General features: G+C 40.3%; 1 protein-coding gene across 2 annotated transcripts in view; it reads right to left on the minus strand.

The window, feature by feature from the left end:
- Window positions 1–18,117, minus strand: part of LOC140283036 (plexin-B2-like) — a 203,997-nt gene that overhangs the window by 34,466 nt on the left and 151,414 nt on the right. For both annotated transcript variants that reach the window (XM_072377661.1, XM_072377660.1), the window contains 9 exons: window positions 16,612–16,777; window positions 15,949–16,060; window positions 15,080–15,191; window positions 14,795–14,896; window positions 14,613–14,708; window positions 12,006–12,093; window positions 11,663–11,826; window positions 6,119–6,267; window positions 4,106–4,241 (listed from right to left, as the gene is read on the minus strand). In XM_072377661.1, coding sequence (XP_072233762.1) covers window positions 4,106–4,241; window positions 6,119–6,267; window positions 11,663–11,826; window positions 12,006–12,093; window positions 14,613–14,708; window positions 14,795–14,896; window positions 15,080–15,191; window positions 15,949–16,060; window positions 16,612–16,777 — 1,125 coding nt within the window. The remainder of the gene's footprint in view (window positions 1–4,105; window positions 4,242–6,118; window positions 6,268–11,662; window positions 11,827–12,005; window positions 12,094–14,612; window positions 14,709–14,794; window positions 14,897–15,079; window positions 15,192–15,948; window positions 16,061–16,611; window positions 16,778–18,117) is intronic.

Consider the following 18,117-nt stretch of genomic DNA (forward strand, 5'->3'; position numbering starts at 1 on the left):
TTGACGGCTGTATGGAAACATGGAAAATACACATCCGGCTTATTTCTCCTAACTGGTTTGGAGCGAATAATGTCCTTTATTTAAAAACTTCTTTCATGTTCCTTCAAGATTTTAAACCTTCATATATATATATATAAAAGTTAAATGGTCCTCAAGATAAGAGAAAATGAGGCAGAAGTAGGATAAAAGTCAAATTGCAGATGTGTCATCAATATAAATTCTCAGAATTGATTGAAGAGAAAGACTGCAGATCACTGCTCACTCCTTACAGTTCCTCCAACCTCAATCCTGGATCAGGGTTTGGCTCACTTTGCCCCATATCAGACATTTTGGGGAAAAAAAACTAGTTAGTTTACTAATTCAGGCAAATAAATTATTTGCTTGGTTTTATATGATGACAAATTACCAACAAGTACCAAAAATGTTTTGGACCTGGATAAACTGGCAATGATGTGGCAGCTATTACATCTGATTTTACTCAGTCAAAAGTCAAAAACAGTTTGACCTAAACTGTCCCGTGGGCTTTTTCTTTTTAGAGTCTGGCAGAAATGATGTGTGCTTAAAAATAAAGATGCACTGTTGCCAAGATACAGACGATGGGTCAACTTACCCCAGATTCCTGAAGATTCCTTCAGTTCCAAACTTTTGGCACTGATCTGGTGTGATGCATTGGCTCAGATTAGTCAAATAAGACTTTGAGTTTGAAAATGAACGATCCCTGAGATTGCAGTCGTGAATAAATCTTTGTCACAATGTAAAATAAAGCTGCCTGAGTTTGTGTGCGTGTAGAAAAAAGTCAAAGTTTTCAAACTGTGTGTGAATTTTGACCCCGTCTTCATGTCTTGCACTGATTGGACGGTGACAACTCAGTCACAAATCAAAGTGTCCAATCAGAGGACAGATGATTTCCCTGCAGCTCCTGAAAGTGAAGCAGCACTTCAAAGATACACAGAGCCAACTTTGGTAGTTACGTAACTAAACACTTTGAACGGCCTGAGGACATTAAATGGTTAGTACTTCTTCACAGACATAAATCATAACCAACCTGATTTGTAGAAGTACTCTTGCTGTTGTCCACCTTCAAAGCCTGCTTCACTTTCAGGTTAATTAACTTCATGTTTCCCCACAGTAAATTATGAAACGCATACAAGTAAACAACAACTCGTGGGTGGTGTAATGATCGGGGGCTGTGGATGAAAAGAAGAGTGAAACGACGACAGCTCAGAGCTGCTCATTAAAAACTTAATGACTGAATTTGCTCCTGTTTTCGGAGTCCAAACTCCTAATTTAAAACAAATTATCAACAAGATCTTGTTCACCGTATGGCCACATTTGGATCAAAAGAACCAGATACAGATACTACTATGGTCTAAGGTTCAAGTTTGCTGCATTCCTAACGATACCCTGCAAGGGATTTTTCTGTTTAACAAAGTGACTCATACCAGCAGACACAAGAAAGGGTAAGAACAAGAATTCATCCAACAACAATAAAACACTTGGGTCAACAATGCAACAATGAAGCTTCTCATCATAATGAGTTCATTAATGGGCCTTTTTAACACAAAGCATCAATGTAAGGCTCAAAGTTCAAGTTGCTGTCGATTACAGTACAAGATATTTGTTCTGCTGCACAAGTTCAGCAGCGGCATCAGAGAAAGAATTAAAAGTTCATTCAGACCTGAGGAAAAAATGTGTCTCCTCACTGTTGTGACCACGTTCCTTAGGTTCACCTTAATTTAACATATCTTATGAGCCACACAAGAGATCAGCTATGAGATGACAGAGACACAGAGGTGGCAATAAGACGCTGGAGTACTCTGGCAATCAAAAATGTTTAGTACCGAAACTGTGGCCATTTTAGGGGGCAAAACAACTCCAGTCCCCGGCCTCTGTGGTGGACACGGAAGGATTCAGGGAAAGGACCCTGCAAATGTTCTGCTCGGTGTATAAATCATGTCAATAAATAGTAAAGTTTTACCTCATTATCGTTCCAAAACCCCAGATATTTTGAAAAATTGCTCACATTCCGAGAGGCTTCAGTGAGATGTTTGGCTTTTATGCCTAAAATGTCCAGTTACTTAGAAAAGCAAATGCAGGTTCATGTTTTGTTCATCAGTCAGTAGATTACTTGTACCACTTTTGTTATCCTGAGTCATTCTGTTCCTAAAACAATGTCACACTGCCCTGCAGTCTATGCAGCTGACCTGAAAATGTTCCAAAGCGGTTAAATTAAATGTCCCAAAGCGGTTAAATCACTTTAAGTTGCTTTGCTTTAGTCTTTAATGTTTCTTTTTTGACAGAAGATGAATCATTAAGATAACAATGCAAATGTTGAACCCCAAGTTGTGGTGTTTACAGTCAGAGAATCCCAACTGCTCAAGGAAATGAGTCATTCTGGTCTCAGCAGTTTGCTGTAATTAGCTTTTTGTCACCTCCAAATAAACAAACAACAAATATGAATGTGAACTAGTTTGAGAAACAAAACAGAACAGCAGGTGAAACTTATTCGGATAATTCTTATGTCTCCGTCTGTGGCATGTGGGGAGAAAAACCTGCGGGAATTTGAATGGAGCTCTGCACAGCGCTGAATTCACATACATGGAATATGTCTATGCACTGTGGCTTCTTCAGGGAGCAGATTTCCCCGTACTGAAGAGGTTTTTTCTTCATCACAAAGCTTTTAATGTTTCTGGGATTTGATCTGCGGGGTCTGAAGCAGCTGGAACGAGCAATCTTCTGTATTGCCACAGAAATGTTGATGAGGTGTGCAGGCAGTGTCTGCAGGCTTCGTGATGCTCGATTCAACAATTTCTAAAACCTCCCTGTCGCAGAACCAAAATGATTAAGTAACACAAATTAAAGAGTGTTTCGAATAGAAAAGAGTGAATTAAAAGTTAAACTTCTGTTTGAATGGAGCACCAGAACATCATGAGATAATACAGAGAAATTCTGGGATAAATGAGGCGACAGAATGCACACTGGAGCACGCAATCTGTCTTTCACTGCTGCACTGATGAGCTTCTTTATTCACTGATGTGCATGTAAGCAGTGTGCAGGTTTAAGCATCATTTCCTGCTACAATTACTTCTCTCCTTGTGACTGAGAGACTCCTCCACAATGGACTGTTTAGACTGCAAAGATGCCTCTACAGTCACATGACTGAAAAAGAGCTTCAGTCCTCAGGACATCCAGATCCTCAAAACCCAGAACTCAGTTAGCTGGTTAAATGATAAAGCTCATGACAGTACAGATAGAAAAAGACTGAACAATGGCTTGTTTGGAAAGGTTGCCATCTGTCCCACAGCTAAAGCTGGGCTGAAACTGGCTCATCAACAGGACAATGATCCCAAACACAGCAGCAGATCTACAGCAGAATGTGGGAAAAAGAAAAGATTCAAGGTGTTGCAATGGTCCAGTCAGAGTCCAGACCTCAGCCTGACTGAAATGCTGTGGTGGGACCTTAAGAGAGCTGTGCAGAAACCAATGCTGCAAACCTCAATGAGCTGAAGCAACGCTGGAGAGAAGAGTGGGCCGAGATTCCTCCAGAACCATGAGAGAGACTGATAACGTCCCACAGGAAACCATTACTGCAACACTGCTGCTGAAGCTGCTGCTACAAGCTGCTGGATCAGGGGGTTCACTTAGTTTTTCACACACTGCTGCTGCATTTTAGCTTAAATAACGACAATATGTTGTGTGCTGTTGTTCTTCTCAGGCTGTGTTTGCCTAATTTTAAGACCAGGTAAGGATCAGATCCTGATAAGTAAAATCTTAAAATCTTCTCATGTTCTGGTGCAGATACAAAGCTCCACCTTCATGTTCCTCTTTAGATTGCTGTACCTGAATAATAATACTTGTGTGGGATCCATCTAAATCTCTGCATCTCTCAATTTTTTCAATGCTTATTAATGATTAAAATAATGCTCATTCTGCCAGCAACTGGTGTGAACCATCTGCTCAGACTCAACATTAAATAAATCTGTTGAATCACAATATGTTTTCAAAATGTTACTGAAGAAGGCTTCATGTGCTCATTACCATTTGAGCAGATTGTAGATAAACGCACGTATATTCTGTAGTCTCCTCGGTTTAGTTTCAGACTCACCCGGTAGGTGAATATGACATTGGATACTCCTTTTCTTCCTCCCTCTACTTCTACCTCCACTGCTCCGCTGTTGCTTGGTTCAAATGGGAGGTCATACGGTGGGACTTGCTTTGCTGGGCCGATCTCACACACCACACTGAGGATGCAAAGAGGAATCACTTAGTTAAATAGCAACTCATCTGTTAATCAGCTGGTCCAGTCCAGAATCCAGACTAAACATGGAGAAGCAGCATTTAGCTGCTATGCTGCAAACATGTGGAACAAACTGCCAGAGGAGATTAAATGCACCAAAGTCACCAAATGCAGACATTTTTAAATCCAGGTTAAAAACATTTCTTTTCTCATGTGTCTATGCATGAAATCTGCACGGTATCTTTTAACTTATCTAGACTGTTGCTGGTTTTAATAATTTTAATTTAATTGGAATTATTTTATTTCTTTCTTTTTATATTCTTTTACATATTTTTAATGCTTTTTCTGCTCCCTGCTGCAATGCTTTCATTTTATGTAAAGCACTTTGAATTGTTTTGTACATGAATGTGCTGCACAAATAAATTTGACTTGACTTGACTTTTAAAGTTCATCAATGATGGATTCTAATAATAATAATAAACTTCAATTGTGCTGCACTTCATTTACCAGACACAAGAAAAAGGGAAATGAGTTTCAGGGTTTTCATCGTCCATATTATTAAGTTTAGAAAATATTAAGAAATCTATGATTTGAAGAGTCGACGGAAGGACAAATCAGTTAATATACAAATATCAGCGCTCTGGAAGACTCTACAATCAGCAGAATAATAACAGTCTACGGCTGCATCCAGAAATGTGAGCTGAAGCTGTATCACACCAGGAGGAAGCCATATATCAGCTCTGAGCAGAACCACGGCCCAGTTCTCTGGACTCCAGCTCATCTCAGAGGGACAGAAAGACAGTGGACACGTGTTCTGTGGGCAGATGAGTCCACGTTTCAGCTGCTTCTGGGAAAAACTGATGAGAAAGAGCATCCAGGCTGTTCTCAGAGGAAGGTTTAAAGCAGCGTCTGGGATGGTCTGGGGCTGCATCAGAGTCCATGGCATGGAGGGCTTCATCTGGGTGAAGGTACCACTGATGCAGAGCTGGATGTTGGAGTTCTGGAGAGACAGATGCTGCCATCAAGGTGACGTCTTTTCCCGGGAGGTCCGTGGTTATTTCAGCAGAACGATGCCAGACCTCATTCTGCAGGACTTCCAGCAGCTTCATACACTCAGAGTGTGTGAGCTCGGCTGCCTGCCTGCAGAACATCTGTCGGACTGTTGAGCAGCTGAAATGTTGGATTCAGCAGGAATGGACACAGATTCCTCTGAAAAACTGCAACAATCAGTGTCCTCAGTTCCCAAAGCATTAAAAAGTGTCTTTAAAAGGAAGCTGATGGAACATGATGGGAAACATGACACTGGAACAACTTTTAATGAGTGTGTTGCAGCATCCAATTCTAAATTTGTTAGTCCATGAAGATAGCAAAAATCTTTTCCTTGTACTTGTGTGTGTTTACATAGGGCTTTAATCAAATAAAATGACAGATTACATTTTGTTTGAAATTATAGAGGCTCAGGAAACAACAAAACACTGAATTATACTCTTAAGAGTACTGTTCTATTGTTCCAAGAAGCTGCTGCGTTTGCCCAGTGATTGTTAATTAAATGAGAGGCAATCTGATACAAATACAGTTAATCTAATTTTAAGGCAAACTCTTACTTACCAGATCAAAGCTTTCACCAAAGGTCCATCGCACAAACTTTCACTTAAACGAGACTCCCTTGTAAAATTAACACACAACAAAGATAACAAGCAGCCCTATTGACATCCCACCTTTTCAGAAGTAAGCTTTCATTATGGCAAAGAGGAGATGTTCAGTTATCAGTAGTAACGAATGTAAGCAGGCTGTCACAGGCTCTTGTAAAGAGCTTCACCTCAAAGTGTACAGGCAACAGCTGGGCTTCTGTCTGCATGTTAATGTGGCTCTTGTTATTACCTGGTGGAGACGGAGTATCTGTCTTCCAGGTGAACACAGTTCACTCCTGCCACTGTGATCTTTTTGATGTCCTCCTTCTTTATTCCCATGTTCGAGCCTTTGATAGTCACAGAGATCTGACCGTTTAGAGGGCCGTAGCGTGGGATGATCTGCAGCAGGGGGAGGAAAACATTTTTAATATTATGCAGCCATTTAATTGGAGTTCATTTTCAAAAATCACTGGCTGTAGTCAGAGGTGAAAACAGATTTGAAGCCTTATGCAAGAGTGGGCAGTGGAACACCTCTCTACAGCATTATTTTGAGGATAAATGTTTAAAATGGTCCCATACTGGCAGAAACCCGCAAAACACCTGTAATATAATCCAAGGGCTAAAACTTTGTTATAGTCAAAGTTGTTACAAAATAACAGGTTGGATTCCAACAGAGACTGACGCGTGTCTAACATGTGTCCTCCTCCCGTCCAGATCTTCCGTTATTTTGGAGGAGTAACACCTCTTATAACTGTGTTGTGTCAGAGTCCATCTAATCTACAGCATATGTTCCAAATCGTGAGCTCTTTTCAGTGAACCAGATCACTTGGCTCTGCTTACTAAAAAACATGGCCTTTTGGCTTTCAAATGATGCTGTTGTAATTATAATGATATATTATAAGTATTTTGCAAAAATTCGGAGTAATCAATCTTGACCTCGGAATATTTTTTACAGTTTTAGAGCTTGGTATAAAAACATGAATGATGTCTGTGTACGGACAGATTTAATCACATTAAGCTTTGCTGCATACAGGACAAAAGACACTTGGATTTTATAGGCGTCCCTCAGTTCCAACCCCAGATCTCATTATTCTATTGTCACTTCATCAGTCTTTAGCTGATATGAATAAATCTTCCTTAAATTTAAAATTGGCCTAGGCTTTGCTTCCCTCATTTTTTCCAGAAAAATGCATTAACCCTCAATCCTCCACAAAGTCCAATTTTTCTTTGCAAAACTAAAAACAGTCTGGCCTTAAAGTACATGGCTCATTCAAATGAACAAGACATGAATGAGGTAAAGCGCCCCACAATGCATGTACACAGTTTAATCCTCAATGTTTCTGTGGATGTATTTGTGCTGAGACTCTTTATCTAACTTATACTTCCTCCCCTTAGGTAATATTATCGGGGAACATGAAATAGGTTTCCATTTGTCACGTTGCTGATACACAGCTGTATCTGTCTATGGAGCCAGAAAACAAAAATCTCTCATTTAAAATAGGCCTGCATTGTGAACATAACAAGATCTGCTAATAATTTCTAACAACATAGAAATAATTGTATTTGAGCCTGAAAACCACCACAGGAACATATAATCTGATTGCATACTTTATTTTCATGGCATTACCTTGGCTTCCAGTACAATTTTCAGGAACCTTGGAGCTATTTTTGACAAAGGCTTATGCTTTAACTCACAAATAAAGCAAGTTGCCCAGAGTCGATTCTTTCACTTTGGCAACTTTGCTATAGTTTGAAACTCCTGTCTCAGGCTGATGCTAAAACGTAAATGCATACATTCGCTACTTCAAGGCTGAACTGTTGTAGCTCAATGTGATCAGGGTGTCCCAACTGATAAATCTTCAGCTAATTCAGAGTACTGACAGGAAACAGCCAGGGAGACCATATCTTTCCCCTATAGGAACCTTTTCACAGGCTACCTGTACAATTCAGAACTGAGCCCTCCCTGAGGAACCAGCCCCCACTTTGAGTTAAGGGGGCAGACACAGTCTCTACTTATAAGATTAGACTAAAAACTTTTTTAAAGGCTTATAGCCAGGCCTGGCTCAACAAATTCAGATCCCCAAATCTGTTTTCCAGCATTTACCTGGTCATGACAGCTTCAGGCAATTCTTGGTTTGTTGTTGGTCCCTTAACTTCAAAGCATTTGTGAAACGACTTATTTTTCAAGCACCCTGTGAAATGTGATGGTTATTTTCTGTTCTGAATATTCAACGCTTTTAATTTAAACTTTTTCAGTTTGTTTTTTTGGGGAAATCATTTGCAACTACTTTCTTTTATAGTTTGAACTGAGTTGGTATTGATATCCATTCTTTTTGTGTGTATCCCACTTGTTTTTTTTTTTTATCTACATACATAAAGTAGAAGCTGTATACTGTATGAGTTATTCAGAAGTCTGAATACATGGAGTATGCTCTCGCTTTTTGGGCCTGCATCATAGCAACGCAGGACAATGAAGAACTATATTCTGAACATTTTATTGTCAACCATGAAAAGCATAATCTCATGCCACAAGGGGAATCCTGTGTCTAAACTCTATGGTGTCTGGTTGAGATGAATATAAGTGCATTGTCTGGTCAGACATACGAATACGGCGACAGAACCAAAAAAAATAAATCATTGCAGTAATGTTGGGTGTCTAAACAGCTCTTAACATAAGCCTTAAAAAACAAAACACAGAGAAGTCAACAGTGATGATGAGGCTTAAAAATGAGCTTTTATATGACTTTGGGATTCTAACTTGGCTGGCTATAATGTCCCTTCAGAGTTTCGATCAATAGTACAAACTTGAAAAAAAAAAGGTATAGAGTCCTCAGCTACCCTTAGGTAAAGAAAAAAATCCCACCACCAAGCATCTTTTTCTGAATTAAAATGCTGCTCTGAGAGCAGAGAGACCCTCTGCAGAGTGGAGGTAATTTACCAGTTTAGGTTTCTGTTGACATGGCTTCAGTGAACAGGAATTCACACCAGAACATTGACAGGAACCAGACTTTTCACTTGAATGCAAAGAGTTATCTTGTGGGATTACGCTGCAGCAGTGTTCCAGCTGCTGGCTGTTCTCACTCATTACTGGACCAATTCCAAATATTTTTTGTCCCTGGTAATCTTTTGGAAAAACAGGACCAATGTTTAGAAACATGATCATTGTCTTCCAGATGCTCCTAATAATAAAGTATAAATGATTCCAAGTGGACTGCACCCACCATAAAATGTAAGTGCACCTATTAAGTAAACGCAGTGAAAAACAAGGAAAAATGTAAACCTGCTGTGGTACATAATATTTACTTCTGATAAGAGCTGCCTTATAATTAGATTTATTGTTATATCAAATGTTTCTGTCTAAAGTTACAACACTTTCTCGGCCTCCTGCAACGTGGGAAAGCAATAAATATCCATAAAGGCATTAAGGCAAATCCCACAGAGAGGTGTAATCTACTGCTAGATGCATTTTTCAAAAATGCTGCATATGTCTGTCGAGATTTAGGGTACCATAGCTTACACAAGGAGTAAAACACTAAATTGCTTCTATAAATCTAACGCCTCTCGTCTTTTTGCCAGTTATAAACTCTCCTCTACAAGCTCTAATGTTTCTGTGAAAATAACGTCGAAATTCTGACCTAATCAGCTGCAGCCCAGAGGAAATCAAGACGGGACTTGAAATAAATGACTGATGTTCCAGAGAAAATGGGAAACATATTGAAGTCGTGCAGCCAGAGAAGACAAACTGAATAAAAATCAAACTCTGAGGTGCAACGTGCATTAAGAGAAAAAAAAGCAGGATGTGATGGAAAGAAATGCAGTTAAATAATGTAACGATGGACAGAAACTCTCCTGATGATTGCATTCATCCTAATAAACTTAAGGGACTCTTCTTTACAAAAATATATTGTAATCATGATCAAAAACGGCCTCAGAGAGAAGCCAAACGCTGGCCTGCGACTACCTGCAACATAATGAATCAATCGTGTGTTCAGAGGCATATTTTCCCACCAGTTTTACAAACCACAATTTCATGCAAAACCTGCATAAATGACTTAATTCATCTGCTCTGCAGCTCTGACAGCATGGGGGTGCATTAGTGATCTTTCACCAGCTGAAAACATCATGAAACACAAAATACAGCAAAGACAACTGGGACAGTTGAGCAGCTCGAATCCCATAACAGACAAGAATGGGACAACAGTCCTCTCCCCAAGGTCCAGCAGCTGGTCTGCTCACTTCCAGATGTTTACAGACTGTTGTTAAAAGAACAGGGGGTGCTACACAGGGTCCTGTTTTCAACAAAATCCCTGCATTCTGTTTTTATTTAAAGCTACACGGTGTCCCAACTTTTTTGGCATTGTGGTTGTAAAGAAATTTCAGATACTGGTCTCCACACACTAGGTGGGGCCCTGCAGGAAGCATTTAAATAATTTTAAGAGGGAAAGGGAAAAAAAAGAATGCTCCAGAATAACCAATCGTCAATCCTAATGTTATAAGTGTTTAGTAAATCCTTATTTATGGGACTGAAATGTTTGTTCTGCTAAAGGAAACTTAATTAAGATTAATCCTCTGAGGGTCAGTGAAATAAAGGAATTTAGTACTAATGAGGGGACACGTTACTTATTTCTACATTAATTATACCCAAAACATTTGAGTTTGACCTTTGGGGACGATAACAACTAATCAGGACCAAGAAACTGGACTCGCTGCTGTTGAAAACCAAAACTTGCCACCAACTATAATTGAATGTTCCTTATTCTGCCTCTTTGAGTGTCGTCATCTTGCACTTGTGATTCCCTCTCAAATACATGTGAAATCATACTCGTCCTCAGTCATCCGTATGATTGCTTTCGATGTATGTCACTTCCCTGTAACTGCAGCATGCTGTGAGAGTTGCAGCTCTTCTTCAGTTCATCCTTCAGGAATCACTGGAGGCAGTTATGCGTGCTGCTTTTTACAGCATAAGATACATTTTCAATGAAGTGTTGTGATTTATGTCGAAAGCTTGCCGCGTGTATCAATGAGCAGAGAAAATGCAACACAGAGCAACCCACAGAGCTTCTCCTGTTTCTGCCTGAACCACATCACAGCATCCAGGAGTCATCTCTGGAACAATCACAGCTTTAAACTTTGATTATTAGTTCTGGAACCTTTGATAACATGTAGATCATTCTTATTTGTGTCAAGAATACAGATTATGCTCGATTTGTTCAGCTTGAGAGCCCCTTTAAAAATCCTCTAAATTCCATCTCATTTCAACAAAATGCTGGTCAGATGCTTTCTCATTACCACGGCGAGGAATGGTGGCTGTCATGGATCTGGTGCGAAGTGTGTGTTTATTGGTGTTGACGTGTTTATTGTCCTGAATTCATTTGTCACAGGCTGAAACGTCAAGAGGGAATTGACCCTCTTGAAATTTAGATGCCTAAAAGATGAGATCTTAAAATGAGCCAGTGAGTGAAGAAGCGATGATAAAAGGACACACTCAGAGGTTCTGTGTTTATGCCCTGGATGGTCAGAGATGTCCATTCAACATTAGTGATCGGCTTATAAGCAAATAAACACAGTCAGCTGTCTGCTGGATACCAATAAGGGAGCCAGATGAAACAGACATCCGCAACATTTAAGGTGATTTTTCTTTACTCGTTGTGATGAGAGCTGGGCAGACATTACCACGAGAAAAATTTTACTCATCATAACATCATCCTGGACATCCAGATGGCTCTCAAACACAGACCTTATACATTATTTGAGATATTCATAAGAGGGCGTGGCCTCAGTTTTTTAGACTCACGTCAGAGATTTCCGGGTCGGGGCACTGTGCAGGCTGCAGTGACGGGCAAATCTCCCTGTAGATGCAGGCCCGTGAGGCTGCACACCACACACACTGGTATTTAGCATCAGCATGTTTACAAAGACTGCAGTCCTCTCTTCCCACTGAGCAGTTATACAGCACGACTGTCAGAGAGCCGGTGGAGAGAGAAGAAGAAGGAGAGCAGAGGTGAGAGCTAATTATCATAAAGCAGCTGGAGCTGAAAGGGAAATAAGTTGGAAACTAAAGCAGTGTGATAACGTCCCTTTATATTTCCATCTATGTGTGATTGGGAGGTGTGTGTTTATGTGAGTCATACACCAACCTGTCAGGGTGCTGTCAATCTTCCTCTCAGTGTCTCTGTCTTTGATATGAAAGGATACGTTCACCTCCTGCTGCTTGTCATAGGCGAACTGCACACACAGACACACAATCATGTCTCCAACACTTCAGAGGACGTTACAAAAGGAAGTCAAGTGGCACATGACTGTGCAGAAGTCTTGAGCACCGCTCATTTCTTTATATAATGCTAGGATAAGGGAGAAAACATGCAGTCATTTATGGAAAGGTGCAAATATAAATGTAGCGACAGCATATACGGACAAAACGGAGTTTGTGCAATTTTAAGGAGCCTGAAAGTCAATATCTGGTCTGCGCTCCTTTATTCTCCATCACAGCCTGAACCCTCTGAGACAAGCTTTCTGTCATTTCTTTAAGGAGTCTTCAGGAATAGTTCTCCAGGCTTCTTGAAGGACATCCCAAAGCTCTTCTTTGGATGTGGGCTGCCTTTTGTTCCGTTCTCTGTCAGATGATCCCACACTGCTTCAATAATGTTGAGGTCCGGGCTCTGGGGAGGATTCATCCCTCCATAAGACCTGTTGCCACTGATTTTCAGTCCACTTCTTGTGCCATTTGGCACAGCTCAGCCTTTTCTCCCTGTTCCCCTTCCTTAAGAATGGCTTCTTGACAGCCACCCTTCCATGGAGACCATTTCTGATGAGGCTTGGGCCAACAGTAGATGGATCAGCTGAAGGTCCAGATGCATCTCTCAGGTCCTGTCAGGTCTTTGCTGGATTTTTTCCTCTTTCTTAAGGACATCACTTTCAGATCCTGTTCATCTGCTGTAGATAGTTTTTTAGGCCTGACACTTCTTCTTTTGTCCTCCACTTGTCCAGTTTCCTCAAATGTTTTAAGGACACACTGCACACCATGCTGAGATATGCCAAGTTTTCAGCTAATAGCTCTTTGGGAATCACCTTGTTGCTGCAGAAATCCTATTTTCTGTCTGTCAAACTGTGTTTTCTTTGCTGTTTTTCATAGATGCAACTAAAGAAATGGGAACAAATGATGTGTCTTTGTGACAGGTATTTCCTAAAAAAATTTTTTTATGCTTGAACGATTCGTAGGTTAGTGTTAAGTGGCTTAGCAAACAAAAAGAAACACTCCTGGTCAGGTTCAAGGACTGGACTGAAAATGAGTGAAAAAGCAGCCAATGCCAAGCTCCTCAGAAAATTTTCTCAGAAAACTTTAAAACATTACAAGAAAGTGCGACTGCTTGGAAGCAAACTATAAAGAAATGAGAGGTGGCTCAAGACTTTTACTCAGGGCTATATACGATAGATTTAACCTAATACAGCAGCCTCCACATTAGTTCATCAGTAGTAATAACACAGCAAATGTAAAGCAGGAAACTTCCTCTTGAAAGAAATATTCTCAGTGCAATTAGCTGATATTTCAACTGTGAATGTACTTGTGATTGGAGAAGTTTTATACTGCAGTGTGAATACAATAAATAATCCTCCCTCTTCGGTTGAGTCCCCCCAGCGTGAGTAATACAAATACTCATACAAGATATCAACCTTGCATTAACACACAGTAACAAGATGTTCCCGACATTAAATTACATCTACCCAGCTGTGAAGGTCAATGCACACTATACACAGAGCTATAAATTAGGGGGTGCTTTCTTCAGGGTGTTTGCAGGTAAAAACAAACAAAAAAAAAAAGAATCTAACAGAGACAAATACAAGGAGATACAGAGATAACAAGGTGGGAACCTGCAGTGACACAAACACACACTCTTTAACTGCATTTCGGCATTCTGAGGCTCACACACTGAAGATGAAAAGAGGAAAGACGAGGGCTTTCTGACACGGAGTGGAGCCTGCAGAGAAAAGAATTGTTGCTCTGTAACCCAACGAGGGCACCATCAGACACCTATTGATGTTGGTTTAATAGTGAATGAAGGAAAAGCAACACGTAAAAGCTCAACATAGACATAAGATTTCTCAATAAGCTTCACAAAAATTAAACTCACAATCAGGCAAACTCACTCACAAAATGAACCACTGATGAAGCTCTGACTGTCAAAAGAGAAGTCGGTTGAGCTTGAAAACATTGACAGGAAGCTCAGAGGCTGATGATGCTTAAATAAAAATGATTTTAAACTGCATTAACTGGCTAAATGCGGCTAAATGCCATTGCTGCTCTGTTTGGATCTTCTCAGCTGATTCAGGCTTCTCTTATTCACATTGCATCTTTTACAGGTTTCAGTATTTGAGGTGGTTTTGCATGCTTTCATTTCTGCTCCTTGCACACATCTTTCAAAGCTGGTTTTAGACCAAAAGCATCCTGAAAAAGACATACTGTGTCTTTTTAAAACTTGATTGAAAACATTCCATTGTGAGATGCAATCAAACCTATATATAAAAAAAGGTATTTGCCAGTCACGGTGGGGTTAAACCAACTTTCCGAACAATTTTCATTCTCAGTTTAGTTTCTTTAGGTTGACAAAGAAATGCACGTATCAAACTACTGCCTGCGTTAAGACATACATAAAAACATGCTGGGATATGTAATGATGCACTCTAGGTCTGTATTAGTGTAGGCATTTACTTCTACAACAGTGCATCCCCTCCATGTTAATACTGACCCGATAACCTCTGAATTTGAATTTGGAGTCCTGCTCCTGTGTGACCTCCTCCTCTGTGTGTTTCATCAACTCAGTCCCAATGGAAAACCTCTGACCCTGTACACACAGAAAGGTAAGTTATTGGCTTTGTGGAGAGAAACTGAGAAGCGCAGACATTAATAAGATGGTCTGACTGATCTCACCTCGTAAATTCCCAGGTTTCTTCCCTGGAAGCTGATGGGGATCTCGTAGCCGACAGGAATGAGCAGCGGCTCCGGAGACTCAAACTGAGGACAACTGTCCGACTTCATCACAGAGAGACAAACAAAGGTTCAGGAATCCCATAATCACAACAGAACAGGACAGATCTTCAAATTATCCTGTCATGACTGACATGGAATCATTCAGTTATTAACCCTTTTTGGTTATATGTTCATTTCTAGCACCTTTCTTAGAATATACAAGTTAAAAAAATACTATTCGCTCACCCGTTGTGGTTTGACTATGTGATTTCCATCCACAGCATCATCTCTGTCACTGCAGCTGTGATCCCGAGCATTCCACTGACACCCCCACTGACTGGTCACACATGCTATACACCTGAGAACACAACATGTGTTATATAATGTGTTACATAGCATGTATGTTTTATGTACATATAGCCATGTAAATAAAAAAGTACGCCCTCTTTCAATTCTGAGTTTTACACATCAGGACAAAAAAAAAAAAAAACTTTGATCCCCACCAGAGGCCTCATGTGTAAAAAACTGGGAGCTTTACGAAAGGGAAAAAGGGTGAAGTCACAAAATTTGGAAAATATGCACGCCAAGAAATGTTCGCTTGTTCTAAACCTTGCGTATGCCTGATCCTGCACACCTGCTTGGGCTGATAACCTACACTGGCTCCTCCTAAAAATGGTCTGTCCTATCACAGTTTACCCAGTCAACAGTGACAAATCCTGCTGTAAAGAACTAAAGTCTTTTCAGGGAGGAGCAAGCCAGGAAAAAAAAGCGGGATTTGGTTGTTTATCCTTTGGATCAGTAGCAAACTAACATGGAAAAGTAACATGATCACAGTTAATGTAGCCAGCTCCAAGAGATGCTTCGGTGCCAAATTTCAACAAAACAAAACAAAAATACTCATTAACGTGGATGTAAAGTGTTTGTTCAATTTGTTCAATAAATAATGAAACAGGGTGTCATTTTCTGTTCATCTGAGGTTGCATTTACCTCATTTTAAGACCTGGTGAGGACCAAATTCCGTTTTGTCAGACATGAAACCTTGGAGTCAAAGGTCGGCGTACTTTATTTTTAACTTGACTGTGTCTGTGTGTCTGAACGTGTGTTTTCTATCTTACGGTGTGTTTCCGTTCTTCCTGACTGTAGCAGCACAGTTGTAGAAGTGATACTCTCCTGATGTCACCTCAATTGTTTTGTTTACCAGAACCTTGACTGGGACGGACACAAAGTCTGAAGACACAAAACACAGAGTCAACATCCTTTCAACACATACAGTCTTTGTGACACTTTCGGAACAAAAATTGGGTAAAAATACAGAAATACGTTGGGCAGGAAGCACAGTCATCTCATGCTTTCATCCATAAACAGTCAAATTTCCAACTGTCCCAAAATTCAATCAACAACAGCTGCAAAACTGATGAAATGTGAACAACCTTTGGCTCTGTGGAACAGAAAATTTGCATTTTTATCACTAAGCCAGAGTGAGAATTTTTTCATGTTCATTTCTGCCTTATAAAAACTGTATATTGGAGAGGGATGTATAAGAAGATAGATTACTGAGAAAGGGTATGAATAATTCAGGATATGTATATAAATATATTTATACATATATATAATAGATAAATAAGAATGTATCAAAACAGGTTAAATCAGGCTGTGTTACCCAATCAGAAACCAGCCTTTTAGAATGAACTCTAAGCATAAGCACAGCGATGCCTTTAAGACAAAACTCAGGAAACACATCCAAGTCCCAGCATTAAGAAGCACTTGCATCCACCTACCTTGCTGGTCAGGTGTGGGTGGGATTTCCAAGGGGGGAGGCAGGGAGCAGGTCACCTGCACTGGGCTGTCATTGAGCATCACGGCGTCAGTGACAAAGGAGCCGAAAACACACAGCAGCTTATCGTGCTCCCTCAGCCTGGGGAGGCTGGGAATGCTGATGTCAACCTGGGGAAAGAGCACAGACGGAGATTAAAGGAGATTTGAAGCACAAGAAGGGAGAAGGAGAGAAGAGGCTTCAGCAGGAAAAGTTTGAGGAGGCGGAGAGTGGAAATAACTTCACACCTCTACAGGCTGCAGACAGATCAAGAAAAAAGATGTCTCAGTGACTGACAGAGTGTGTTTTTTATGTTTGAACAGCAGCTAAACTGGATGTGACAGACTAAGTTATAGTGACTATTTCCATGCAATCAACTTTCAGCCACTTCATAAGTCATCTGATATTTTTTACCGCTGTATGATTGTGGAATCTGTAGAGAAGAGACAACACCTGATACATTTTTCACCTCCTTATTTAAACCCATGATAATGACAACGTTTGTTACAAAGCTATAAATGACTTCATAATGGTGTGCACATTTACTCTGATGTTCTGATTGAGTAAACAATGGCTGCACATGACACTTAACTTAATGACCTGTTTCTGAATAAGACAATTTTCCAATTATTATGTTAACATGAGTTGTAAGTATATATTCTATTCATTTTCCTGTGTACATCTTAAATATAATAGCTTAATAATAATTCACACCCTCATTATGTTCCACACAACAGCGCTCATCTGAAGTCTAATAACATCCATATTCCCAGCAGCCATCCAAAACTGCACCAACTCTGCGAGAGCTTATGCTGCATTCCACGTCAGCTGCAAACTCAGAATTTACAACTCCCAAGTAAGACTAACAAAAGAAAACACCAGAGGGGTTTCACCATGGGTACATCTGACTTCAACGTTGGCCAGCCAAAGCCTCTGACTTTGACTGCTGCCCAATCAACAAAGCCCAAGACTCTCAAGGTGCCTGCTGCAGGCAGTGGGTCCACAGGAGGGTGGTCCCATGCAGCTGCCTGGTTTTTCTTACTCATTATACTGGATAAGCCACGTTCCCCCTCCCAAGGCACAGTGAATACAGAACTGGGGCGTGATTTGTAAAACAGAGAGGTTTGCTGCAAAATAATAATTAAGGTGTAAACGTGTACTGTCGACTGGTCGACTTATTGGTCGAAATGTTCTTGGTCGACCAAAATTCGGATTGGTCGATTTTCTATATATATATATTTTGCCGTGTTAATTTCATATAGTCTATGGTTAATTTCATCAGGAGGAAAGTACCAAGTGCAAATGGGGGTGTTTTCAGAGCACCGCTGTTTCACAGGTAACAGCCAGTCTTCAGAGAACACCCCCTCCCTCGTTTTCACTATTTTGGATTAGCCCAACCCACAAGAGACAGGTAGATTGAAGAATATCCACATTATTCAACGCCCGGTGGTTCAATTTTAGTCAAATAATT

Source organism: Leuresthes tenuis, unplaced genomic scaffold (genome assembly GCF_036924035.1).
Source record: "Leuresthes tenuis unplaced genomic scaffold, fLeuTen1.0.hap1 SCAF_23, whole genome shotgun sequence".
Classification (NCBI taxonomy): Eukaryota; Metazoa; Chordata; class Actinopteri; order Atheriniformes; family Atherinopsidae; genus Leuresthes; species Leuresthes tenuis.